Raw genomic sequence first — 27,864 nt, forward strand, 5'->3', positions numbered from 1 at the left:
TTGAATCACCTCTCGTGAAGCGAAAAGCAACCACGGAAGTCCTTCCTCCCAATCTCCCTCAAGCTTAAAACAGTACGTACGCAACATAGACTTTAAAGTCTGATGAAACCTCTCTAAAGCACCTTGACTTTCTGGATGATACGCAGTGGAGACGTTATGTTTTATACCAAGTCGTTTAAGTACTTGAGAAAACGATCGAGATGTAAAATTCGTTCCTTGATCACTCTGGAGAATTTTTGGCAAAACCAAAGAGCGTAAAAAGCGTGACTTTTGATCGCTCTAGTGTTTACAGAACGTAAAGGAATTGCCTCTGGGAAACGTGTAGTCGCGCACATAATCGTTAAAAGATACTTAAAGCCAGATTTTGAACGTGGAAGTGGTCCTACACAGTCGATTAAAATGTGTTCAAAAGGCTCAGAAACCATTGGAATTGGATAAAGTGGTGCAGGTTTGATAGTTTGGTTGGGTTTTCCAACAACTTGACAAACGTGACAAGTCTTACAAAATCGTGCAACATCACGCTTTAATCCAGGCCAATAAAAGTTTCGCAAAATCCGATTGTAGGTTTTTAAAATACCCAAGTGACCAGCTGAACCATTGTGTGCACAATCTAAAATCATGTCTCGGTAATCTACTGGAATTACGATTTGGTTAACTACATTCCAGTCTTCAGAAGATTTTGGAGATACCCACTTTCTCATCAGAATGCCGTTTCTAAGAAAGTACATCTGAGGCGCACACGTATTCTCCTGCTCTGGTCGAACTAATTCGAAAAGCGAGGTAAGAGTGCACTGTTAAAAATTGTCCCGTTAAAAAACAGTAAAATACTGGCAGCTGCAGTTGCCAGCAATGTACTGTTATTTTACAGTATGTTGCTGAAAAAAATACATGAACTACATTGATTTACACAATACTCAAGTGAACTCATTTTGCTCACTGAAAGCAACTGCCTCAACTTGGTCAACTGCTGAATGAGGTTATGAAGTAATGTGCTATATATGCTTAGAAGCATACTTATAATGATAACTTATTTTAGTTAGTTAGAAAAGTTCGGTTTAACTCTAAAGTCTTATATTTCACATCAGCACACATACATGTAAATCTGGAATCACCAGAGAGATTCTGACTGCATCAGCCACTAAACAGCCGCTATCTTTAAATAGAGAAACATGCAGAATAACATCAGCAGTTCATTGTTCATCTTTAACTCATACACTGGCTCTACTCTCCTCCACAACGGTGACAGACGGAAGAAATTAGCTTCAGGTTTTACAGTAAAATACTGTTTTTTCCTTGATTTAACGGTAATCTACTGGCAGCTGTGGTTGCCAGCAATCTACTGTTTTTTTACAGTCTACTTCCGTAGTGTAAATTAACAGTATATTACTGTTAAAATCCATTTTTACACTGTGTTTTTACCTCTCACACCTTTAACCCTTTAAACCCCAGAGCATATACTTCAGTTTTTATTGAAGTGTCCACACTACTGAGTGTTCAAGAAACATGGAGCAAAGCTGAAGTAAATTCATTAATTAACTGACTAATTAAATGATAATTGAGGATTAACAATGAACAAATGAAGAAATACTGAAGGGAAAAAACAAGAACAGAACATACAAAACTTTAGTCACAGCTTTATAATGAAATAACCTGAAGAACAACAAATGATTAAATCATTTAAATGATCAGCGGATGATTAAACAACTCTACAAACATCATCACCAGCTACACTTATTACTTAATACATGTATTTTTGTATAACATCTACTAAAGTTCTTCTTGAGAAAAAGTTAAAGTTTTACGTCACCATCATGGAGAACAGAGTTTGCTTTAGTTGGGCTCTTAGCCCTGTCATTTTTATCATTTATATATCTTGGCTGCTGCAATTGTTAAGAACTTTGTTTGAAAAGCTCCTTTGTTGTGGCAAGCCAGCCAAAAACCTAAATAAGATCTGGTGATGTTCCTGTTGCTATTAAATGGCAGAGTCTGTTCTCATTTAGTATAATAAAATTTACTGCTCCTGTTCAATGTTAAATCTATTGTTTTACATTATATGTCTATATATGGCAATGATTTCTGGAAGTTTTTAAGAATATCTTGGACAATAACACTGCTCTATGGTGTAAATCGCACTCAAAGAGACATCAATAATCAGCATATGAACCTCAATAATGGTGACAACAAATTTAACAAAATTAACAGTTTAACTCACAAACAGGCAACTGAAAGTCTAAACATAAACAACAGCAGAATCAAACACAAATAAAGAAAACTGTTAGACCATTATACAACATTTATTTATACCGCAATGCATGCTGGGATATTTGTACAGTGCCACTCCCAGCATGCATTGCAGCATGAAACATTTGAGATGTTACCATTGTTGAGATACAAGGTCAGATTCATGAGGTCTGAGTGTGTAGTTGTTATAACTGAACTGTTTTTGTATGTTATTTCTTAACTGTTAAGTATTTACGGAGGTATCTTTTCTGTTTCCACTTCTCATTAATTAAATTAATACCTGCAACTAAGCATACAATCTATAGAATGTGGGCCTTCTTCCAGATTTATACCAAAACATTTATCAGAACTAATTTCAGACAAATAGATTTCTCTATTTATTGATTTCCCAACTTTATTGCTATAGTACAAACGTTTTGTAAACTCTGCATTGCAGCAGTTGGAAAGTCTTCTTAAATGTGGTCAAGGGTGAAGAGCCCAACTAAACCAGCCCCTCACTCCATTACGGTGACACAAAAAACACCTTAATTTCTGTTGGATCTCAATGAGAATTGTATGGACGTCAAATCAGTCAGTAATAAGTGTGTCTGCTGTTGTTTGTGGAGTTGTTTAATGATCCTCTGCTGAGACTGAAGCTATTTTATTTTATTTGATTTTATTTAATGTTGTAACTCAAGTCACTGTTTGTATTTCTTGTTTATTTTCTTCAGTAATTGTGATTATTAACAGCAGGTGTTCATCAGTGTCTGAATTCACTCATTAGTGTTCATTAAAACTGTCAGGTGAACTATATTAGTTAACTAGTGAATGAAATAGTGAACAAGGACACAAAGTGTGATTTCAAACACAGACTTCAAAACATCGAATCTGAACTCTGTTCGCTCACAGTTTTCTGCTGTTGGTTACTTTCTCGAAAACAAAAATGTTACCCAGAAAGCACTGTTTTTAACAGAATATTACTGTTTTAGTGAAAAAACATTATTTTACCGTAGAATCTGACAGTTTTTTAACAGCAATTTTTTACAGTGTGGAGTCAGATTTTTTCTTTGTCAATTAACTTCTCGGGACATAAAGACAAATCAGCACAGTCTATAGCATCCTTCTCAGCACTCACAGAAAACAGATCTGCTTTTTCCTGTAAAGGGACAGAGAACAAATCAGTTGTGTCAGAATTTACAATGAATGTGTCACATAATTCAGCGCTATCAGAAGTCTCAGCGGATTTAGTCATAGATCGAGTAAGCACGCATGCAGCAAATACATCCGGATACTTAAGCGCACAGTCATCAGTACCAGCGAGTGGTACAGGAACAACTTTAGGTGACATGTTAATATCGCTCCATACACTACCTCCCGCTAAATCATTGCCTAGAATGAATGTTACACCAGCAATAGGAAGAGAAGCACGAACACCGACAATCACGTCACTGCTCACTAATTCAGACTGTAGAGTGATTTTATGCAACGGAACATCAGCAACTCCCATCTCAAAACCGCACACTAATACCATGCTACCAGTGGCAGTTTCCTCTGATAATGGCAAAACTCCTTCCAAAATTATGGAAAGACTTGCTCCAGTATCCCGCAAAATGCGTACAGGCACAGGCTTACTCATGCTGGAAATGGACACAGTTCCATAGTGCAAGAAAGGCGCATATCCATCTTTAGTGGGATTAAAATCGGACTCGGACGTACAGTTAAAATTTGAACTAGAGTCAACAGATATTAACCCAACATGTTTCGCTTTCCCTTTCTTCCTCAACACTGGACAGCTTGCAATTAAATGACTAGAATTTTTGCAATAAAACAAGCCCTTTCATCAGTCGAAACAGTGGACCTAATACGGAGTGATTTACGAGGTGGTGAAACAGGTGCTTCAGCAAAAACTTTCTCTCGCGGTTTCTCTTTAAAAGTGATTTTGTGCGTTAAAAAAAAGTCATCTGCCAAAGTGGCAGCTTTGTGGAGGGTATCAGCTTTCTGATCATTAAGGTAAGTAGAAAGAGCAAATGGTACACAATTTTAAACTCCTCCAAAAGAATAAGTTGTCTCACTTGTTCTTTACTCTCGCTTTTTGAGATGTGCACCACCGATCAAACAACATCTCTTTCTCTCGCGCAAACTCGACATAAGACTGATTTGAAAGCTTTGCATAATGCCGAAAACGCTGTCGATATGCCTCCGGAACTAACTAATAATGCTCTCAATATAGCAGCTTTCACCAGCTTATAGTCAGCCGTTTCTTCAATAGACAACGAAGCGTATGCTTCTAGTGCTTTACCGGTTAACACACACTGCAATAGCAGCGACCAAAAATTTTCCAGCCACTTTAAAGAAGCTGCGACTCTCTCAAAATGACAAAAATATTTCTCAAAATCCTTTTCACAAAAAGGAGGAACCATACTCCAATTTCGACCAACATCAAATTCATTAGAGACTACACTTTTTCCACTCATCTCTAATTCCATACGCTTTAGTTCCCCTTCGGGGGGAACTTCAGCACTATAAGTGGATTTGATGTTCTAAATTCACGTATGAGAGATTCGGTTCAGAAGCTACTCGTCTGAAAGAGTATTGAACGGGCCAATGAAAGCAATGAATTGGCAGCGTAAGCCTGCGCAGGTGTGCTGCATCGCCAATTAACTGAGCATATAAGCACATGTAAGAATTGAAATATTGCAAATATTCTGATATCTTTGACAATTCAAAACATGAGCTGAAAACAGAGACTGGTGACTTCACAACCCACCAGGGAGGAATGCGGGAAAAACCAGTTCCTGCTGCATTTGCATCTGACTATGCTGAGACTCAGCTTCATCCCCCCAACTCACGCATATGGTCATTTCAATGTTTGAATGTTTTAAATTAACCAAACTGACTTTAACCATCATGTTTGATATCATTTGAAATGTCTCAGTGCGATTGGTACAATGGTCTCATTCTCTCAGAAATAGACATAATCAGAACAATAAATATATAACTTCAGGCATCTTTTGAACCACTGTGAGGGGTGTGACTTTAACACTAAGTGTGAATGCCTTCTTTGTTATTCACACCCCCTTCCTTGAGGGAATTCTTGGATTATTTAAGGTAAGATCTAAGAAAAGCTCAGGGCGATTCTGCCTAACCAGATCAGCCCATAACATGGGGTCTGCCCCATGTTATGTATATTTCAAAGTCAGGAATGCATCTTTTTCATCTTGGATTTATCTTTGATAATTTGATGTTTTGTATTGATCATTTATGAATTGACTGATTGAATTGGCATAATACATTTACCTGACTAATAAATTGTAATGTTTGACCATATTTTGCTCACTCTGTAATTATTAATTCAAGTAGATTACGCTGTATCCTTGTTTCCGCACGTCTTGCGTCAGGTCAGTAGACGGACTAAAATCCAATTGAGATGGAGCATTGGCACACTAATTGTGTTTTAGCGATCCGGCTGACTCTTGATATTGATTCATGTGTACTTAGGTGGAAAGGGCGATAACTTCCGTCTAGGTCAACAAGGTGTTGCACGACTAACCTAGATTGGGTACCCGACCTTTGTTTGAAGGTAATATTATTCTAAATTAAGTTCATATGGGAAACCATGGGCTTGGTGAAAACCAAAGTTACTATAGAGTCCAGTAGTCGGGTACATTTATATTAATGCCCTAACCTCTAATTAGAAATGATGATTGTCTTAACTCAAAGGTGTACATCTAAGCGGGACTAACTAAAGTATTTTAGAACGAGCGCGCTGGTAGCAGCCATCTAAAGTATTAGTCAATTTACCTCTGTTTAATATTCAAGACTGACCGGAGTGTGACCGTGAGGGACGCCTTCGGCCGAGGCGATTTCTCTGAGCGACATGAGCACCCGAATGAACGGATGTAATAGTTACTAGTGAAGACAAACGGTTCAAACATTTATCTAAATTACATATTGATATAATCTTCTTAATGTTTTATAATTGGAGTCAGATAAAACGAGGATAAATATATTAATATTCTAAACCACCTCATATTAAAATTGGAGTCAGATATGAGCTAAGTTTAATATAAATCAACATTGTGCACTGGAAAGACCGAACATGCAGTGAACCTTCATCCACCAGTGGACACCGGCATTGGGCCAACTGGGTGGACCCTACACACACCTGGCACCAGCAGACGCTATCCTTTTCACTTCAGAGACTGTTCTGATCGAGCTTCATGAGAGTTCCTCTTGCTGTCTACAGCCACATCGAGCGAACGAGTGTCTCCCGGTCCAGAGCGAGTCCACGCAGCGGCAGATGGTCGAGCTGGGTTTTCTCCCTTGCCTGGCGTCCCTTTGGGTCTGGTCCTCCAGAGCGGTGCGTATGGTTGCAGTTTTCCTAAAAGAGCAACACAGTCGTGCAGCATGTCCTTTTCAGGATGGCGCTCTGACTGTGCGTTTCTGGATGCGGGGGTTTCCTGGCTCTGGATGATGGGCACGATCACTGCATTACATGTTTGGGGGTCAAGCATGTTAATGTGGTGCTCGGGGCGGTTCATGTCGTCACTGCGATGCCATGACCGTCGCGCAGTTGAGATCGCGGCTAGCTTTCGTAAGAGAGCGAGCCACCCCAGTCGCCTCCTGCTCTGCAGCGGGCGCTCGGGCAGATCTGAGGGTTCCAGCGAGAGATAATCCGCCGCCTAAGGGCTTGCGGACCTCTCGCTCCTCCAAGCGGTCCATCCAAGCTTCGGGTATTGGGAGTGATCCGTCTAATCAGATGGTAGCTCTCACGCTCGCTGACACCGGAGATCAGATGTCCCCCATCGGAGGGTGGGCTTTCATTGTCCGACGATGATCCGGACCCGCTCGCCCCCTTCGGGCAGGTGAGCGCTGTCAAAACGGATACTGAAACTGACGTGTTAGCCATGCTTTCCCGGGCTGCTTCGGCCGTGGGTTGGAGATGGTTTATCCCCCAGCTCCGCGGCCGGACTGACTAGAGGGGCGTTCCCTTCTTCCCGGCAATGCACAGTAGGCTCACGCGGACTTAAAGAGCACTTTTTTCTGCTTGTGCTGCGTGTCCCTCCACCCTCACCACTCTTGGTGGTGGAGCGGCCAGGGGGTATGTGGCGATTCCTCAGGTTGAGTGCGCGATGGCGGTTAATCCGCGCGGCGCCTCTTCTTGGTGGGGTCCGTCTCGTCTCCCATCCAAAGCCTGTAAGTTTCTGCTCCTTGGAGTCAGAGCTTGCAAAGCTACGGACCAGGCTGCTTCCGCCTTGCAAGCGATAGCCACCTACCAGCGCTACCAAGCGCAGGCGCTGGCCAAGCTGCACAGGGTGGGTCCAACCCTGGCTTATGAGCTTCGCACCGCAGCCGACTAAGTTCTTCGGACTATTGAGTCCGCTGCGCGTGGTTTGGGGAGGACGATGTCCACACTAGTGATCCAGGAGCGCCACCCCTGACTAAAACTTGGCGTGACAGCCCGAAATCTGCCAGTCTAAGACACTGTGCTCTCTAGCTTGCAGGTTCGGTGCGCTCCGCCAGTGGCTCATGAGCACTGCAAGACCTGCCAGTCTGGGACGCGCCGCCTCTCAGCTCGTAGGGTGTACATGCTCCGCCAGCGGCTCACGGGTGCTGGGGGGACGGTCTCCCTTCTCCCAGCCCCCAAGCCCCTTTTCCGGAGTCAGGGTGCGGAGCCAGAGCGAATCGCTCTCCTCCAGCTCTTCTGTGGGACCCTCGCGCTCCCCGGATCAGCACACCCCCTCCGCGCTGCCCCTCCGCGGGTACGTCAGCGATTGCTGCGATGACGTCATTAGCGAGGGCTCTGCCTGCCTGGTTAACGCGGGCCAGCCCCTCGCGGTGGCTCATACGCACGATCAGACTCGGCTACGAACTTTAGTTCTCGAAACGGCCTCCCAAGTTCACGGGCGGGTATTTCACCAGGGTCAATCCCCTGTCCGCCCCTGTCTTGCAAGAGGAGATTGCTGCCCTCCTGGCGAAGGGTGCAATCGAGCCGGTACCTCCAGCCAAGATGGAGAGCGGGTTTTAAAGCCCGTACTTCATCGTACCCAAAAAGAGCAGTGGGTCACGGCCAATCCTAGATCTGCGCGTTTTGAACCGCTGCCTTCACAAGCTGTCGTACAGAATGCTTACGCAGAAGCGCATCCTCCGATGCATCCGCCCTCAGGAATGGTATGCAGCCATAGACCTGAAAGACGCGTATTTTCATGTCTCCATTCAGTCATGTTGTCTCAACAGATGCTTCCAGCACAGGCTGGGGAGCCATGTGTCGCGGGCATGCAGCTGCGGGCCTGTGGGTAGGTGCCCAGCTGCGTTGGCATATCAATCGCCTAGAGCTGTTGGCAGTGTTTCTTGCTCTCCACCGTTTTTCTCCGGTGCTGGAGCAGCAACACGTGCTGGTCAGGACGGACAGTATGGCGGCGGCAGCGTATATCAACCGCATGGGGGGTATGCTCTCTCGCCGCATGTCTCAGCTCGCCCGCAGTCTGCTCCTCTGGAGTCACCCGCGGCTGAAGTCGCTGCGCGCCATTCACATCCCAGGTATGCTCAACCGTGCAGCCGATGTGCTCTCACGGCAGCAAATTCACTCTGGAGTATGGAGACTCCACCCCGAGTCTGTCCAGCTGATATGGGCGCGATTCGGGGAGGCCCAGATCGATCTGTTTGCTTCCCCCGAGAACGCTCATTGCCAGTTGTTTTATTTCCTGACCGAGGGCTCTTTCGGCATGGATGCACTGGCCCACAGCTGGCCTCGGGGCATACGCAAGTATGCGTTTCCCCCAGTGAGCCTGATCGCGCAGTTACTGTGCAAGGTCAGGGAGGACGAGGAGCAGGTTCTGTTAGTTGCGCCCCTCTGGCCCAACCGGACCTGGATATCAGAGCTCTCTTTCCTCGCGACGGCCCTCCCATGGCAGATCCCTTTGAGAGAGGACCTACTTTCTCAGGGACAAGGCACCATCTGGCACCCTCGCCCCGATCTCTGGAACCTCCACGTGTGGTCCATAGACGCGAGGAAGACTTAGGTAACCTGCCGCCCGAGGTGGTTGATACCATCACTCAGGCTAGAGCCCCCCCCATGAGACGCGCCTACGCCCTGAAGTGGAGTCTATTCACTGAATGGTGTGTCTCTCGCAAAGAAGACCCCCGATCATGCCAGATCAGTGTTGTGCTCTCTTTCCTCAAGAGAAGCTGGATAGCAGGCTGTCGCCCTCCACTCTCAAGGTTTACGTTGCCACCATCTCCGCTCTCCATGACGCGGTGGCTGGCGGCACCGTGGGAAAGCATAACCTCATCATCTGGTTCCTCAGAGGCGCTAGGCGAATTAATCCAACTCGCCCCCCTCTCACGCCCTCTTGGGATCTTGCCCTCGTTCTCACGAGCCTGCGATTTGATCCCTTCGAGCCACTCGATTCAGTATCCTTAAGATTTCTGTCCCTGAAGACAGCTCTGCTGGTCGCGTTGGCCTCCATTAAGAGGGTCGGGGATCTGGAGGCATTTTCGGTCAGTGACTCTTGCCTGGAATTCGGGCCAGATGATTCTCACAGTATATTGAGACCCCGCCCGGGTTATGTGCCCAAAGTTCCTACCACTCCCTTTAGAGATCAGGTAGTAACCCTGCAAGCGCTGCCCCCGGAGGAGGCAGACCCAGCCCTTTCCTTACTTTATTTGGACCGTACTCAGTACCTTAGATCTTCTGAGCAGCTCTTTGTCTGTTATGGCGGACGGCAGCAGGGAAGTGCCGTGTCTAAACAACGTTTATCCCACTGGATTGTGGAGGCCATTCATGTGCTTTTTTGAGCAGAGTTCAGCCGCGCCCCCCGGGAGTGCGTTCGCACTCCACTCGGAGTGTTGCATCCTCTTGGGCGTGTGCGCGCGGCGCTTCTTCAACAGACAGAAAATGCCTCCAGATCCCCGACCCTCTTATAGAGCTGCGGACTGGGCGACACCCAACACATTTGCAAGGTTTTACAATCTGCGAGTGGAGCCGGTTTCCTCAAGGGTGTTAGGGACCTTTGGTGATTGAGGAAACAACTCGGTGGGTGTTGTAGCACGCTTGCGGTTCCTTTTTTCCCTAACAAGGAGAGATGTGCACCCTCCTGTCTGTCAGTAAAAGTTCCCCATTTGGTGAGGCCTGCAGATTCCTCTGAGGCCCCCAGCACTGACTCAGCGGAGGAGTCACTCGCTGGCCCACTACGTTAGGTCTGCCCGCTGGTCAGCCCGCGTTTTTGGGTACAGGTGCCTGCTATGGCCGATCCCCGCTGGTGATCCCCATATGCTTTTCCGCCACGGTCAAGTTCCCCCCCCTGGGTGGACCCGTGCCTTCCCTATCCGCTAACCACCTTCTTATGCGCACTCCCCCTTCTCAGGGTTAGTCCATATGTAATTCCATTTGTCTCCCTATTGGGATGGCACGCTTCCCAACGTACTGTCGTATATTCCTGGAATTATCTAGAGGCTAGCGACCCCCAGAAAATATATACCTATTCCGTAAAGTTTTTTTTGAAGTGGAGATAAGTTAGGGCAAAGGGCACGTTGGAGGACCGCGCCTCCCATGATTTGGGTGCGTCACGCTTGCCTGACTGCCCTCTCATGGTGGGTGTTGGTAAGGTGCAGTCATTATGGCGCTTTCAATGGGCTCCCATACGTGGATTTAGAACATCAAATCCACTTATAGTGCTGAAGTTCCCCCCGAAGGGGAACGTTCGAGGTTACTAAAGTAACCCTTCGTTCCCTAAGGAGGGGAACGGAAGCACTATACTCTGTCGCCATAATGACTGTCCCTTAGCTGTTAAAAGTCTCTTCAGCTTAAGAAGGATAGCGTCTGCTGGCGCCAGGTGTGCTTATATGCTCAGTTAATTGGCGATGCAGCACACCTGCGCAGGCTTACGCTGCCAATTCATTGCTTTCATTGGCCCGTTCAATACTCTTTCAGATGAGTAGCTTCTGAACCGAATCTCCCATACGTGGATTTAGAACATCAAATCCACTTATAGTGCTTTTACTATAAAAGGGTTACTTTAGTAACCTCGAACGTTCATATTGATGATCGATTTCACGCTTTCGCAACTCTAATTTAGCATTTTTTAACTCAATTTCTTTTTCTTTCAATGCTAATTCTCTCAATCGAATAGCGTTTTCACTTACTGAAGGATCAGCCACTTCCTCCACAAGACTAGCAGTCTCTGCAGGCATTTCTAAAACGCCTAATTCCACCAGATAACCTTTTAACACATTTCGTAGAGTTTCCTTCAAAGTCTTATATCTTGGAGCAATTTCAATTTCAAAAGACTGCAATTTGCAATAACTGCTCTTTTGTGCACGATAAAAGCAGTTCTTCAGAAGGAGACTCTCGAAATGTGTCCACTACAGACGCCATCTCCGACGTACACAGTTATGCTCACAAAACAATTAAATAATGGTTTTACGATAAATATTTTAAACCAAACGTTTACAAATATTTAAACCATCAAATAATCTAAACGAAAGAGCATCAACTCACCTGATTAAGCAAAAATATCAACAAAATTTAATTTTTCCAACTTAATCATCACATACAGCCGCATCCACACACACACACAGCCAGGCTGTATCCTAATACTAAGTCTACAAATTACACGAAGTTGAAAGGTTATCAATTTAAATTTCACAAAATCGTAACCAAATGCAATCCCCCCAAAAAACTAATGTATTTACCCCATTTAACACAATATTTTACCCCAGTCTTCAGTGGCGTTAGGGGCTCGAGGCGACTTTAAACGCTGAAATCATGAACACTGCATACTGACCCAATTGATAGATCAGCAGCAAGTGCTCTGAAGCATGCCTCCACCCGAATAACCACAAAAATATGAAAGGCAAAATAACAAAGTGGCAGGTCCACAACCTACCCGGCGACTAAATTAAATAGGGCAAATACTCACATATGGGATGCAAGAGATCACTCAAATGAAAGCATATCCAGACGAATCACAAAATGAACGGGGTGGCCACACATCTCTCCTCCCACACTGAACAATCGAGCGGTGTGCTCCCAATTAATGTTACGACCACAGTCACAACATTAAATGAGGGAAAAACACAAATGGATCAGTCTAGGGGTTTTATTAATTAAACAATCAAATATAAATAAAGTGTGGGGAGGAAACACAAGAGATCGGGCCTTTTGCTCATGAGTATAATCTAAGGTTTAGACCCCCTCACACGCTTTGGAGAGGACTGTGTGAGTGAAAGAGAAAGCGGATGGCCAATCATGAGCTGCGGCCTCAAAACATTACACACATATTAGTTTGAGCACTGGCTAGACAGTACCTATAGGATGTATCATATTTGCTTGTCCACAGTTTTAGTAGTTAATAAATGCGTCTTGATGATGCTGTGATGTAGGGCAGGACGAGAGTGTGAAGCTGCATTGAGTTTGTGCTGGCCATCCTCCAAGATAAGCAGCTCAGCATCTGTCTGTTGCTCTGTCCCGCCTGGGTGTTTTGGTCATTCAGAGGACTTCACCAGCGCTTCTTTCTTCTCCAGTTATTCCTCTTCAGAGATCGTGTGTGTGTGTGTGTGTGTGTGTGTGTGTGTTACAAACCCCTGATGTTAATCTAGGGGATGGTGGGGTTGGACATTTATTTAATTAAAACATATTTATACAAACAGTGTATGAGTGCAAACGACAACCAAAGTAATGCCAAAAATATGTGCTTTTATTTACAATTCCCAAAAGTGAACAACACATTGAATTAATCAAAATAAAGAAAAAGTAAGTAAAGCAAAAATATACTATTTACAATATGAGACAAATAAAGACGGGAAAAAACAAGAGAGCTGGCAGAAGGGACGCAGGAGGTGCTAAAAAAATGAAAAGAACAAAACCCGAACTAAATCTAACTCCCCAGAAGGATCTAGCTAACTAACTATGTGAACAACAGACACAGTTTCATATTGGATTACCTGATGTGGAGCCCCATTCAGTGGATTGGCAGAAGAAGAAACAAAACATTTACAAGGTTGTGATTTTAATCATAGTTTTACTAATGTATGTTTGTAAAAAATATATTCAAAAGCTTTACTGAGTAAACTGCAAAATGCCCAGACTCAAGACGTTTTTTTCTGTAGATTGTTAGATGGATGGATGGATTATAATTATGTATTGCATTAAACAACTTACTAAAAATTACACAGTATTTATTATTATTTATTTATTTTTTTTCAGATTGGCCATGTGTAATTTCACTGTTCAGTGCTGTGAGAGTTTGTCTTCAGCTCTACAATCCTCAAACTGTGTGCTGAGAGAGCTGGACCTGAGTAACAATGACCTGCAGGATTCAGGAGTGAAGAAGCTCTCTGATGGACTGAAGAGTCAACACTGTAAACTGGACACACTGAGGTAAATGATTCTCCACTCAATAGCGACTACAACAAGATATTTCATATTGGGTTAACAAATGTGGATCCCTGATCAGTGGATTGGCAGAAGAAGAAATACACTTTTGCAGGGATGTGATTTCAGTCGTATCATACTGGTGTATTCCCAAATGCATTTAAAAGCATCACTGAGTTTGTTACAAAATGTTGTATTTTCAGAGCTTCGCTTTTTCTAATATACCCAATTAATACTTGAAGTTAAAGCAGTCAGTTTCTTTTAAAGATCATTTTAATTAATTACCTCAGTAGTTTATTCAAATATTTTATATGTCTATATGATCATATTTATAGTTTATATTTTAATTAGTTAATTGGAAATATTCATTCATTCTTTTTCTTGTCGGCTTAGTCTCTTTATCAATCCGGGGTTGCCACAGTGGAATGCACCGCCAACTTGTCCAGCATGTTTTTACGCAGCGCAACCCATCACTGGGAAAGTAAATCTTTATTTGGAATGTGTCAAATGTTTTGGCTCTTCTGTCCAAAAAAATTATAATAAAAAAGAATAAAAAGATTGATTAAGAGAAAGTTCACCCTCTGGAGTTTGAGAGTTTTTTGGGCCCTTTAAAAGCTCTGATTCAAGAGCTTACAGAAATGGACCTGGTGAACTCATGTATTTATTACAACTGTATCTAAAAATAACCCTGATTACTCATTCACATGAAGCAATATATTGACTGAAGATCTTCTGTCAGAAAGGCTGTGTGTGAAGCAGAGTCAGCGCTCATGATTATTGATCAGGTGTTTCTCAGCTGACAGAATAAAAGTCCCCTAATGCTCCATCAGTGTGAATGTGACTGTCAGGCTGGTGAAAGAGACATTAAGAGAGTGGGTTTGTGTTTGTTTTAGTTTATTTACATCATCGTCCACAATATACTACAATAGCCATTGGTTGAGTGTGTTTGTCTGAAAAACATCACTGGTAAATCCACTGTGAGTCTAGAATGGGCATTGACACTTGTGTAATACGCTAGTCTGCTGCTGCGTCTTTGTTGTATCTTCAATAAAGATAACTCTACTGCAAGTATAGGGTTGAAACTAACATTTACTTCTGTTTTCTTCAGTTGTAACAACAGACATTTCCACCGTATGCCTTCCTGCATCTGCTCTCGTCTTTCAACTGGGTTACAGGCAATAACACACATGTATAAACCAATAACGACCTCTTGTGGTTACTCCAGGATACTACATCCCCTCCTCCTTAAGCTATCAATTGGAATGTTTCTTTTCTGTTATTTTTATAGCTTAGTCTTTCAAATTAAATCACAATAATCACTTAAGATATATACAACACTGTAAATAAGTAACAAATTATAAATGTTATTGATCAAGATTCTTATTATAACCTTTTCAAGCTATCAAGTATAACTGATACTTTTACTAATTTGTTCTATGCAACACAAGCTGCGTCCCAAATCGCATACTTATGCACTATTCTACGCCATTTTGTAGTATAAATAGTGTAAGTAGTGTGTTCACACCAAGTGTGCCGCAAGCCTACGTTTGAGTGAAGGTTTCGGCCGTTAGATCGCCCCCTGGGGGCTGGCTGCAGTACAAGTCATAAAGCCCGCCTCCTCCGTGTTAATGAAGGAGACTTGAGCCCAAATAAAAAAAAATATTACACTTGCAATAAAATGTCCCGAAAAATAGTTCCGGTTGATTAAGGCACTGGTTATTGTGCTGAAATAGGTGCAGATCTTCATTTTTGTAAACAGTTTGTTTTTAGCAGTAATTTAATGCTGGGCGTGTCATCGTGATTGACAGCTGTGATTGACAGTTTCTCAAAGCACGGCGTCTGAGCTTCGGCAGGAGACTGAAGTAGACTGAAATGTTATTATTCGATTTCTGTGTTATTTTACCATGACAAAATGAGTTCAGCAGTAAACTATAGTTTCTGACATACATGATCCTGGTGGAACACTGTTTATTCGCTAAGTTCAGGGCTTTTTTCGGGCTTTATTAGTTTGCTGATACACGCCTAGCCACCCAGATAGCAAAACACAGTTCCGGCTAGATTCTCGCCTGCCGGAGACTTATCTCTTAGAGCTCAGACTGACTAATGTTACCTCTGCTGGACCTACTCCGGATGCCTGGACTCACTGCCCGATTCCAGTCCGAGTCAATCGAGCCAGATGCGGCGGCCGAGCGAGCAGGCGCTGCCGCATGCGAGCCGGAATCAGCCCGCGACGCCGCGAGTAAGTTGTGCGCTGCGGCCTGGAGCTGGCGCGATTGAATATATAAAACCCTCATATTTGTTAACGTTATTACATCCATTTGTGTTGATATGACAGCAAACGCATGCTGAGAAGTTCGGGGGGTGTGGTTGATTTTACATAAAGCGTTTGATTGGAAGCTCGACTCTGCTCATTTTCGCGGCTCCTCCTCTGGCTCCATCAGACAGTCCTTCTGCGCATGTCTGGCTCCAATTTCAGCAGTCTTTTGCGACAGTTTGTGCCCGTCAAGCAGGCGTTTTGCCCTCAAGGCGTTCAATGGGAAAAAGGGCTGTCGCGTCGTCCATATTTTTTACAGTCATTGGTTCACACTGAAAACTCTAAAAATAATAAGTGCACTTTAATTACCCGGATGATGCACTCATTCAGCCGCTAAAATGAAGTGTGTAATGATGGACACTTCACGCACTCAACGACCGCAGATTTGCTTACGTAGCGGAAGGGGCGGAGCTATCAGACGCACATGTTGAATAACTTTATTTATTTTGGATGGTGAAAGCAAAATTCTCCTACGAGAGTGATTTTAGCGCCTCCCGATGGTGAATGCGGCAATACTCACGGCAGGTATTATCTGATAATTCGGTCGTTTATTTCACTGATTTGGCAACCGTCAAACGTCATCAGGGAAACGGTTTGAATTTCCGTTTAGTAAAAACACATTAGTGTGCCATTTGGGACGCCACTACATACATATACTATCCTGTTGAGTGTGTAAGTGCATAAGTACATAGTGCATGAGTGCATAGTGTATAGTGTGCCATTTGGGACGCAGCTATTGTCTTTGAAGTGAGCTGGAGAACGTTTTTCTCTGGCAGACCTTCTTAGATTTGTAGGTAAGTTGGTCTGTTTTTCAACGGCAGTCACTTCCGGTAACTGTGGCTTTTCCAATGCAGACAGCTCCCTATCTGCAGGTGCATCAACCACCTCTGCAGTCGGTAACGCAGGAGTATATACGTTCTGTTCATCCTCTCTGGGTATTACAGTGTCGCGAATTCCATCTGAACTCCGAGTTCTTATTTGGTCCACATGCCTCTTCACTGTTTGCCCCTGGCCGAGAGTGGTCTTGTATGACAGAGGTCCAGTACAACTTTCCACAACTGCAGGTATCCATTTTGGTCCACTGCTGTAGTTCCTCACATACACTGAATCTCCAACATCAAAACTTCTGAGTTTGCAACTTTTGTCATGAGCTTCTTTTTGCTTCTGCTGTTTTTTAGAATTTTAGTCTTTACATCAGGAAGGAGTAAGCCAAATGTAGATCTCAATTTCTGTGACATCAACATCTGAGCAGGTGACAACCCAGTTGTTGCATGGGGAGTGATTCTATAATTGAACAAGAATCTTGCTACTCTTGTCTCCACTGTGTCACCTTTCATCTTTTTCATCCCCTCCTTGAAGGTTTGAACAGCATGTTCTGCTAGTCCGTTGGAAGAAGGATGATAAGGAGCTGACATCACATGTTGAATGCCATTTCTTTTCATGAAAGTTTCAAACTCTTGACTGGTAAAACATGTTCCATTGTCAGACACTACCATTTTAGGTAATCCATGTGTACTGAAACACATTCTCAGTTTCTCAATGGTGATTTGAGAAGTTGCATGCATAGTGGGATAAACTTCCATCCACTTGGAGTGAGAATCTACCAGAACTAGAAACATCCTTCCTAAGAAGGGCCCTGCGTAGTCAATATGAAGTCTTTCCCAGGGTGACCCTGGCCACTCCCACGGGTGTAATGGAGCTTGAGCAGGTGCCTTTTTTAAACTTTGACACATCTCACATGTCTGCACCACTTTCTCCACATCCTGATCCATACCAGGCCACCACATGTATGAACGGGCCAATCCTTTCATTCTTGACATACCAGAGTGGGTCTGGTGTAACTGTTTTGATACAGCTTCTCGGCCTTGTGGTGGTATGATGATCCTTGCTCCCCAAATCACACATCCGTCTTTGACACTTAGCGAATCTCTCCTATGATAATATGGTAACAGTGTGGCGGTATTTGGCTAATAAAGTGGGTTGGGCGCCAGGGGTTGAAAGACCCCACTACAGTTTCTTAAATAATTCAATTAAATGAAAATTTAAGTTTCAACAGATGCATGATTTAATAAAACCAAATCAGATATTCAATCATACAACAGATCAATGAATTAATAAAGAAGAAAACGAAAAGAACAAACTTTAACTTCAACACATTGTAAGTAAATCCATAAACCAAACAAACTTAAATTTCCAGGCCCAGGCACAATACCTTTTAATTACCTTTTACAAACAAAACCATCAACGGGTGATACATCAACCGACCATAAAGAAATAAATCAAATAAACCACTTCTAAATATACAACAACCAATATTAATCAAATTCCCACAAACATAATATTTCAAGTTCAAATCAAATCAATCACACATTCAAGAACTTATAGAACTCAGTTGTACACTTTACACATAGTAGATATTCCATTTGTGCACACTGAATCAATTGCACATTCAATGCACTTGAAATGTCTCTTAGTTCGTATACGCTAAAGTAGATTTTCCATTTGTGCACGGTGAAGCAATCATGAACTCAATGCACTCTGAAATGTCTCTCAGTTCGTATACGCTAAAGTAGATTTTCCATTTGTGCACGGTGAAGTAAACGGTTAATTAATGCACTCTGAAATGTCTCTTAGTTCGTATACGCTAAAGTAGATTTTCCATTTGTGCACGGTGAAGTAAACGGTTAATTAATGCACTCTGAAATGTCTCTTAGTTCGTATACGCTAAAGTAGATTTTCCATTTGTGCACGGTGAAGTAAACGGTTAATTAATGCACTCGGAAATGTCTCTCAGTTCGTATACGCTAAAGTAGATTTTCCATTTGTGCACGCTGAAGTAAACGGGTAATCAATGCACTTGAAATGTCTCTCAATTCGTATACGCTAAAGTAGATTTTCCATTTGTGCACGTTGAAGCAATCGTGAACGCAATGCACATTCATATGGTTACTCTACCATCTCATTAAATCTTTTGGACATACATACACATATACAAGTTAACCAAAACAATATAAATCAAAGAAGAAACATTTGCTTACCCGATCACCCGTCGATGCTACTGGGCCCAGAAAACTGCAACACAAATCCCGATCACGATAGTGATCAAACATTCAAACAAAAAGAAAGAAAAAACCCAAAACAAAGGCAACTCGAGCGCCAAAAAAAACAAAAATAAACCCGCGCCTCACTCCACAAACAAACCCGAGCGCATAATACGTTCACCATGCATCGCAAATACAACCTCCGCCAAAAATCATAAACACTTCCATTCATAAATGTTGCCGCTTCAACGTCCGCATCAATAACATACTCGCATTTCGATGCCGTGGCTAACTTTAAAGAACACTGCCACTACCTCAGAGCAAGACCACGCAGCATGAAAACACATATTGAGCTACAAAAACGGACTCGAAGCAACAAGTACGCAGCGCGCTCTCTACACACACACACACACACTCAGTCAGCATGACCTCTCAGTGACCCGGAATCACCTGCATGCTGACTGCGTGACAAGGAATAATTGAGAGAGAGCGAGAAACCCATCCAAGGCGCTCTAAATAACGTTGCATCAGCTGACAGCAGTAACCCAATCAGACGTCACTCATATAATAAGGAAAATTCTAATGACGATCGTCACAACAGTGAGGGCTCCACTTCTTCAGGCCAACCCTTTAATATGTACTCATGTACCTTGGAGAGCGTTATGTCATGTGATGTCCACTTCCGAATTTGCACTGCACTTACAGGTGAGTCAACCATTAATTCCATCATCAGCACTTGATCATGGGTGTCCTCCGGTTCTCCCTCACTTGGCATTGGGAGTCTACTCAGTGCATCAGCATTTTGGTGGTACTTTCCTGGCTTGTATACAATGTTGTACTGATATGCTTGTAACATCACAGCCCACCTTTGCACTCTGGGTGATCCGATTTGACGAACTGCTTTCGTTTCATTGAACAAAGTGATCAAGGGCTTATGATCAGTGCGGATTGTGAATGCACGACCATACAAGTACTTGTGGAATCTTTGGATGCCAAAAATCACCGCTAGGCCTTCTTTGTCTAACTGTGAGTACCGCTTCTCTGCAGCCGTTAATGTTCGTAACATGAACCCAAGAGGTTTCTCCATGCTCTCTCCTTTTCTGCGCTGCGAGAGCACCGCACCAACCCCATAGGGTGAGGCATCACAAGCTAGAACTAATTCTGAATCTGAGGAATAGTGCACTAGCACCTTTGCTGATTTCAGAAGTGCTTTAGATTCTTTGAAGGCTTCTTTTTGTGCTTTTTTCCACATCCATTGAACATCTTTCCTCAGCAACAGATGCAGAGGGGCTAGTAGCGTTGCCAAATTTGGAAGGAACTTATTATAATAGTTGAGCAACCTCAGGTAAGCCTTAAGCTCTGTGACATTTCTTGGTTCTGGTGCTTCATCAATGGCATTTACTTTATTTTCTGTGAGATGTAGACCCTGTGCATCTACTCTGTGACCCAAATACTCCACCTCATTTGCCAGGAACACACATTTTCCCCTTTTTAGCCGCAAACCAGCTTCTTTCAGCCTGGTCAACACTTTATCTAGTGTCTTCAAATGTCTGTCTTGGTTTCCTCCAGTCACCAATATATCATCCAGATACACAACTACTCCAGGTATGCCTTGTAGCAATCCCTCCATTGTTCTCTGAAAGATAGCTGGGGCGGAAGCAACTCCAAAAGGTAGACGATTATATGTGAATAACCCTTTGGAAGTATTCACAGTCAAATATTTCTTGGAGTTCTCATCCATGACTATTTGTTGGTATGCGTGACTTATGTCCAGTTTTGTGAACTGCTTTCCTCCATCCAATAGAGCAAAAAGATCTTCCACTCTAGGTAATGGATATTGTTCCAGTGTTGACACTCTGTTGACTGTAAGTTTGTAGTCACCGCATATTCTTATACTCCCATCTGGTTTCAAGATAGGCACAACAGGAGCTGCCCACTCTGAATACTTAACAGGTGAGATGATCTTGTTTCACAGCAGACGATTAATTTCTTCTTCCACCTTTGTTTTTAAGGCATATGGCACTGATCTGGGTCTGTAAAATTGTGGTGAGGCATCAGTCGGAACATGAAGAGTAGCAGTAGTGCCCCTTAGTGTCCCTAGCTCTTCTTTGAACACTTCGTCATGCTTAGATAGCACCTGTTGCAGTTTCTTCATCTCTGACTGTATCAGCTTTATCTCACCCCATTGCAGTTGAATTTCTTCCAGCCAGCCTCGTCCTAGTAAACATGGTCCTGTTCCTTTGACTATGACAAGAGGCATTTCTTTTTCCTGCTGCTGGTATTTTACATGAACGTCTGCTACCCCCACTATCTCTACTGGCTCTCCTGTATAAGTTCTCAACTTCATTTTTGAGGATCTTAGTTTGGGAGCGTTTGTGTCTTTCCAAATGTCATTGAACATACCTTCGTTCATTAAACTGACATTACATCTTGTATCGATCTCAAAATTCATGAGTTTGTCATCAATATGCAACTCAACAGTGAGGGGCTTCACTTTCTTCATAGCATCCGCTTTTATACATGCCAAAGTGAAAGTTTCTTCTGACTCATCACTCTCATTATTTTCACTTACTTTAAATGCTCGATGTGGCCACACTCCTTTTGCTTTACTTCCAGTGCCAGTGTGTCCCCTGTTTATTTTTGTTGCGACAAGCCCTTGAAATATGACCCAATTTTCCACATTGATAACATTTTTCCTTTTTAAATCTGCATTCACTGGCTTTGTGGTTTTTTCCTCCACACCTGTAGCAGTCTCTGGTAACTATTTGTTCACCTGACTCTTTTTTTTTCTTGATCAGATTTCTTCACTTTGAACTTGACGTTGTTACATGTCTGTACACAGGATTTATTTTGTAGGTCAAGCACATTTTTGCTTGCAGTTTCCGTGGCTTCTGCTAATTTAAAAGCAATTTCAAATGTCAGATTTGTTTCTGAAAGCAAACGTCTCTGAATCCGATCATCATCGATGCCACACACAAGACGATCCCTCAGCATTTGATCCAAAGTTGTTCCATAATTACAGTCTTGAGCTAAACAACGCAACTCTGCAACATACTCTGTTACGGTCTCTGTCGGCTTCTTTGTTCTGGAGTCAAATTTAAATCTCTGAACAATCTCGCTTGGCTGGGGATTGAAATGGTTTTTTAGCATCGTTACCAGCTGCTCATAAGTTCTTTCACTTGGTTTCACAGGGCTTAGAAGATTTCGCATCACACTGTAAGTTTGTGGTCCCACAACAATTATGAGAATAGCTCTTTGCTTACCCTCATCTTCGATTCCATTAGCCACGAAAAATTGCTCCAGCACTTCGGAATATTCTTCCCATGTTTGAATTTTAGCATCAAAAATTCCTAGTGAGCCAATAGTTCCTGTAGCCATGGTTGCTTTTCACACAATCTTTTTTTTTCTTCTTCTTCTAATTCCCTCACAGGCAGTTATTAGCACAGTGCTCCGTCATTTCTACCTCATTAATTTGCTGTCATCACGTGCTTCCGCTTTATCCTCGTCGCCAAAAATGTTGTATCTTCAATAAAGATAACTCTACTGCAAGTATAGGGTTGAAACGAACATTTACTTCTGTTTTCTTCAGTTGTAACAACAGACATTTCCACCGTATGCCTTCCTGCATCGGCTCTCGTTTTTCAACTGGGTTACAGGCAATAACACACATGTATAAACCAATAACGACCTCTTGTGGTTACTCCAGGATACTACAGTCTTATTGCTCCTCCTTCATATGAGTGCCCTGTTCAAGTGTGCATCAGTCACTTTCACTCAGACACATGTGGGACACCGCTCTATTTCTTAAGACTCCTGGCGGCTAAAGCTAAACTAATAGAGCTGATGTTTAGCTGAGAGCTAGCTATTTTTAACTGCTAGCATGTTCCATCCTAAACATAAGAGTTAGCATTCACACTGGTTAGAAAGCAGTGAAAGTGATATAATATAATGTATGTCTGATATCTGCACATTTAGGGAGCATCTTTAAAGTCTGGACACCTGATTAGGGCTGGGCGATGTGGATTTGAGTAGATCAGGTTAGATTAGATTAGATAATCCACATAATTGAGGGAAGATAATCTAGTGAAGTGATCAAGTAAATGTCGGCCCAGTCTGTAAATGTAGATGGTCTAGTAATAACACGACACTTCGCTTTAGATTGTAGATGAATGCATATGCTAAAGCTTTATTTTGTTGTAAAAAAATAATAAATGAGTGAAAAAAGAAGAGAAGAACCCAGTCCAGGAGACTCGAAACAAGCAGAATTCCTTTATTGAGACGTGTTGGTTAATCTGCAGTCAAACAGCGTCTTCAAGATGTCTATGTGTCTGCAAGAGCCTACTAGAGGTCCGCAGTCTGCAAGTTCTTTCACAAGTCTCTCACAAGTCTCACACAGGTCTGAATTAGTCTGAATTAAGACAAAGATTTCATGGCTATATTGTGTTCTTAGGAGGAGGGGATATGGCTAAACAAAGCATGCAAATTAAGGGTTGTGGTCGGCAGGGTAAACTGCTTCTCAGGTCTAATCTCATCATGTTCTGGAGACAGAAACCGCCTGACCATTTGATCGAAAAGAGAAAACAATAGACACCCCATGCTGTGAAACTGACAATTTGCATTACTTTGGCTTAGCCTGTAATCAGAAAGATAAAGGTTACATGTCCCTCCTAGCTGGGATGTTAATGAAATTATATAATTAAAAACCAGAGAATATAACTTTTCAGTTATACGTAGATTATTGTTAATTTGAAATTAGATTATATAAATTTATATTTCCACAGTTCCCCCTTTGAGAGTTATTTAAAAACTCTCACAAAAAAATATAAATTTGTAAGCTTTCCTAAAACCATTCAATGGCTTCTGTTTGATAACAGAAGCCCCATCTTCTAGTCATGTAACTTGAAAAGTTACAGGCACATTTAAACTTATTCTGTGTCATTTCAATATCTACGTAGATGTAAGTGTAGATTTCAAAACTGTTCACACGTTTATGACAATCAGTTGTAATGTCATAAATCCTACATGATGACACAAAAATCATGTAGTTAAACTGCAGATCTTCTGAAAGTCCATGGCTTGTGAATAGTGTTCAGTCTTTTGTGAGATGTGTTTCTTGTGGTTCTTCTCCAGCACAGAGTTGATCTGATGACTTCCTGTCATTCATGGATCTCCGTAGTGATGCTCTGGTTCAGAGTGTTTCTGAGAAGATGCAGTGTTTGTGTTTACCTGCACACAAGAAAACAAGGAAACAGCAGGGCAGCAGTATTCATGCATAGACTTGTATGATCATACAGTTCATGTGTCTAGTTATTCAGGTGATCGTATAGTGGTTGTGTTAAGTTGGTGATCGTGTAGTGTTGTGTATTTTCTGTCTCCTAATCTTAAAGTTATGACACCTATAAAACAGTGAGGTGAGGATAAATGGGGAAAAAGGGAGTCTTCACCACAGGGTGCGGCCCCTGAAGCCTGTTGCTTTCAGTTCTGCCCTGGGCTCCTCACTGGTTTGTGTGTCCTGTTCTGTCCCTGAGTGTGGTGGGCAAACTTTAAAATGTGTGACACAAACTATCATTCAATAAATATCAGTCCTATTAGACATCATAACATTGAATGGGTAGTGATTGGAAAATGTGTTAAACACATTCAAGGCTGTAAGTGGACTTAAGCAGAGTTCCCCAATAAAAAGGAAGAAGTTTCCTTTGTGTCTTTTTTACAAAGAGTCTTTCATCTTAATTGTAAATGAACTGGGACATTAAGCACTTACAGCCAAAAAATGGTTAGCATCTTTGTGGACAGCTCAATGGATTTAGTGATGAGGGGAGGGGTATGTTGAGGGCATTTAGCAAACTGTTCAGAAGTTGATTTACCCTGTTCATCTCTTTAAAGTTCTTTTTATTCTTTCTACACTCCCTCATCCAATGTCCTTTTTTTCCACAGTAATGACAACAGATATTTTTCCTAAGACATTTGTGATTTGATGTCTTTTCTGTGTTGACCTTAGTGGCAGCTGCTTCAAATCTGACTCTGTCTTTGATGTAAGAGTCTCTTTCCCACAAAGCTAAACTGTTCATATTATTTCTGAGAGTGGTGGAAGACCAGGTGATATTAAGAAATGGCAAAGCTTGTCTGTATTCAGTTGCAAGGCCATCTGACCAGATGCGGACTAGGGGTCCCTTATCATCTAGCACACTGTCCGAATTATCAGCTAATCCACTGTAAGTTATGGCGGATTGACAAAATCTCTCAGTGAATTCATTCACAGATTCATCTTTCCTTTGCACACAACAAGTCACTTTTGACCAGTCGATCTTTGGGCCAACAATGTTCTTTAGAGCTTTCAAAACACCCTCTCTCAAATCATCCTTACTGGCATGTTGTAGTTTAGAGGTCACAGTATGCTCAAAACTGTTGAATTCAGATTCAGTGAGAATTTGAGACATTAGCTGGGTGACTTCTGTTAATGACATGTCATAAAGACGCATTTTGCTGATTAGTGCTCTGCTAAACTCTGAAAAATTTGTGCGTGCTGATGGTAAGCTTTGAGATAATCTGTCTATTTCTCTAGGTCCTAGTGTTCTGGAAACTGTTTGAATTTGAACAACAGAAGTGTTGTTGTGTGAACTCTCAGTTCTCTTAGATCTTCTGGCACCACAAACCTCCACTGAACCTATAGGTAAATCGCTATCTGACTGGATGGAAATGTCTGTTTCAGAGACAATTTGTAAGTCAGGATGTTTATTATCAGGCTGACTAACCTCCTCAATGTCAGTTTTTGATTTCTTGAGGTTCAGTTGTTTTGTTAATGAGGTTATCTTAGCATGAAGCTCTTGGATCTGTTTTTCTAATTCTGATTTAGCTTGAGCTTGTTGTTTAGCTCGAGATAAATTGAATTCTCTGTAGCAGCAGATGATGCCTTTTACATTGTTTTTGCGAATGCATGCATCAAGCACTTTCTTGCATTCATCTAATGTCCAAACATCATCTGGGTCAATGCTAAATTTCTTTGTCAAATTTAGTCTGACTGACTCTGTTATTGAGTCCATGTGCTGTCTTAGCAGCGATTTGAAATCCTGATCTGACAATAAAGGAGTTTTTAAACTACCTTTTTCAGTTGTAGTGATCAGTCTTGTATTCTGTCTGAACATTTTGTGAGCTTATTAGCACAAAGTAAAAATACTAAAACTTTTCAGATGAAAGTGTAGTAATTTCTTCTCTGGTGAAACAGAGGGTAACAATATTAGCACATGTTGCTAAAACTTCCTGCCTGAACAAGAGATAACATCAATTAGCTTGTATAGCTAAACTTAAACTTCTCTGGTTGAACAGAGGTTAAACAAAATAAAATAAAAGAAAAATAGCGCATAAGGCTTTACTTCTCTGTCTGAACAGAGGATAAAACTGTTACTTCTCTATTGAAATGGAGAATAACTTTTTGTTAAACAAACCCTGCAGCTGTTTGTTAACTTTTCTCTGATGAAGCAGAGAATAACCATGTGTATAGACTGGTCTGTATGGTTCTTTTGATAGAGTGAAACTCACCAAATCGAGGTTGAGCTGAAAAGATTCAGTCTGGAGTGATCTGATCTTTGTATTCAGGTAGCTTCAATGTTCATCAGGGTTGCAGTCAGCAAATAGTTGAGAATTTGTGACGTCCGCTGAGTGACTTCAAATTGCCGTTGAGCTGAAGATTCCGTCTGAAGAAGTTTCCTTGATCTTGAAGGTTCAAGTTGAATTCCAGGTGGATTTCAGTCTTTTGTGGCAAATTGTTGAGAATTTGATGATTTCAGTTTCTATCCGGCTCACGGAACCAAGTTGTTGTAAAAAAATAAATAAGTGAAAAGAGAGGAGAGAACCCAGTCCAGGAGACTCGAAACAAGCAGAATTCCTTTATTGAGACGTGTTGGTTAATCTGCAGTCAAACAGCGTCTTCAAGATGTCTATGTGTCTGCAAGAGCCTACTAGAGGTCCGCAGTCTGCAAGTTCTTTCACAAGTCTCTCACAAGTCTCACACAGGTCTGAATTAGTCTGAATTAAGACAAAGATTTCATGGCTATATTGTGTTCTTAGGAGGAGGGGATATGGCTAAACAAAGCATGCAAATTAAGGGTTGTGGTCGGCAGGGTAAACTGCTTCTCAGGTCTAATCTCATCATGTTCTGGAGACAGAAACCGCCTGACCATTTGATCGAAAAGAGAAAACAATAGACACCCCATGCTGTGAAACTGACAATTTGCATTACTTTGGCTTAGCCTGTAATCAGAAAGATAAAGGTTACATGTCCCTCCTAGCTGGGATGTTAATGAAATTATATAATTAAAAACCAGAGAATATAACTTTTCAGTTATACGTAGATTATTGTTAATTTGAAATTAGATTATATAAATTTATATTTCCACAATTTCATGTGTCAGTCGCTCCATCTCACCCACAGGAACAGGCTGACAGACATCTAGAATGACTTTAATACACAAATAAAGCAAACAAAGCTCCAGACATGTGAAGGAGAGATCGGGCCTTTTGCTCATGAGTATAATCTAAGGTTTAGACCCCCTCACATGCTTTGGAGAGGAATGTGTGAGTGAAAGAGAAAGCGGATGGCCAATCATGAGCTGCGGCCTCAACACATTACACACATATTAGTTTGAGCACTGGCTAGACAGTACCTATAGGATGTATCATATTTGCTTGTCCACAGTTTTAGTAGTTAATAAATGCGTCTTGATGATGCTGTGATGTAGGGCTGGATGAGAGTGTGAAGCTGCATTGAGTTTGTGCTGGCCATCCTCCAAGATAAGCAGCTCAGCATCTGTCTGTTGCTCTGTCCCGCCTGGGTGTTTTGGTCATTCAGAGGAGTTCACCAGCGCTTCTGTCTTCTCCAGTTATTCTTCTTCAGAGATCGTGTGTGTGTGTATGCGTGT

At 42.3% G+C, this 27,864-nt stretch overlaps 1 protein-coding gene across 1 annotated transcript in view; it reads left to right on the top strand.

The window, feature by feature from the left end:
- LOC137491562 (uncharacterized) overlaps positions 1 to 27,864 on the top strand; it is an 80,565-nt gene that overhangs the window by 35,808 nt on the left and 16,893 nt on the right. The window contains exon 10 of the mRNA XM_073947279.1: positions 13,427 to 13,600. Within this exon, the coding sequence (XP_073803380.1) occupies positions 13,427 to 13,600 (174 nt within the window). The remainder of the gene's footprint in view (positions 1 to 13,426; positions 13,601 to 27,864) is intronic.

This window comes from Danio rerio, chromosome 4 (genome assembly GCF_049306965.1).
Source record: "Danio rerio strain Tuebingen ecotype United States chromosome 4, GRCz12tu, whole genome shotgun sequence".
Lineage (NCBI taxonomy): Eukaryota > Metazoa > Chordata > Actinopteri > Cypriniformes > Danionidae > Danio > Danio rerio.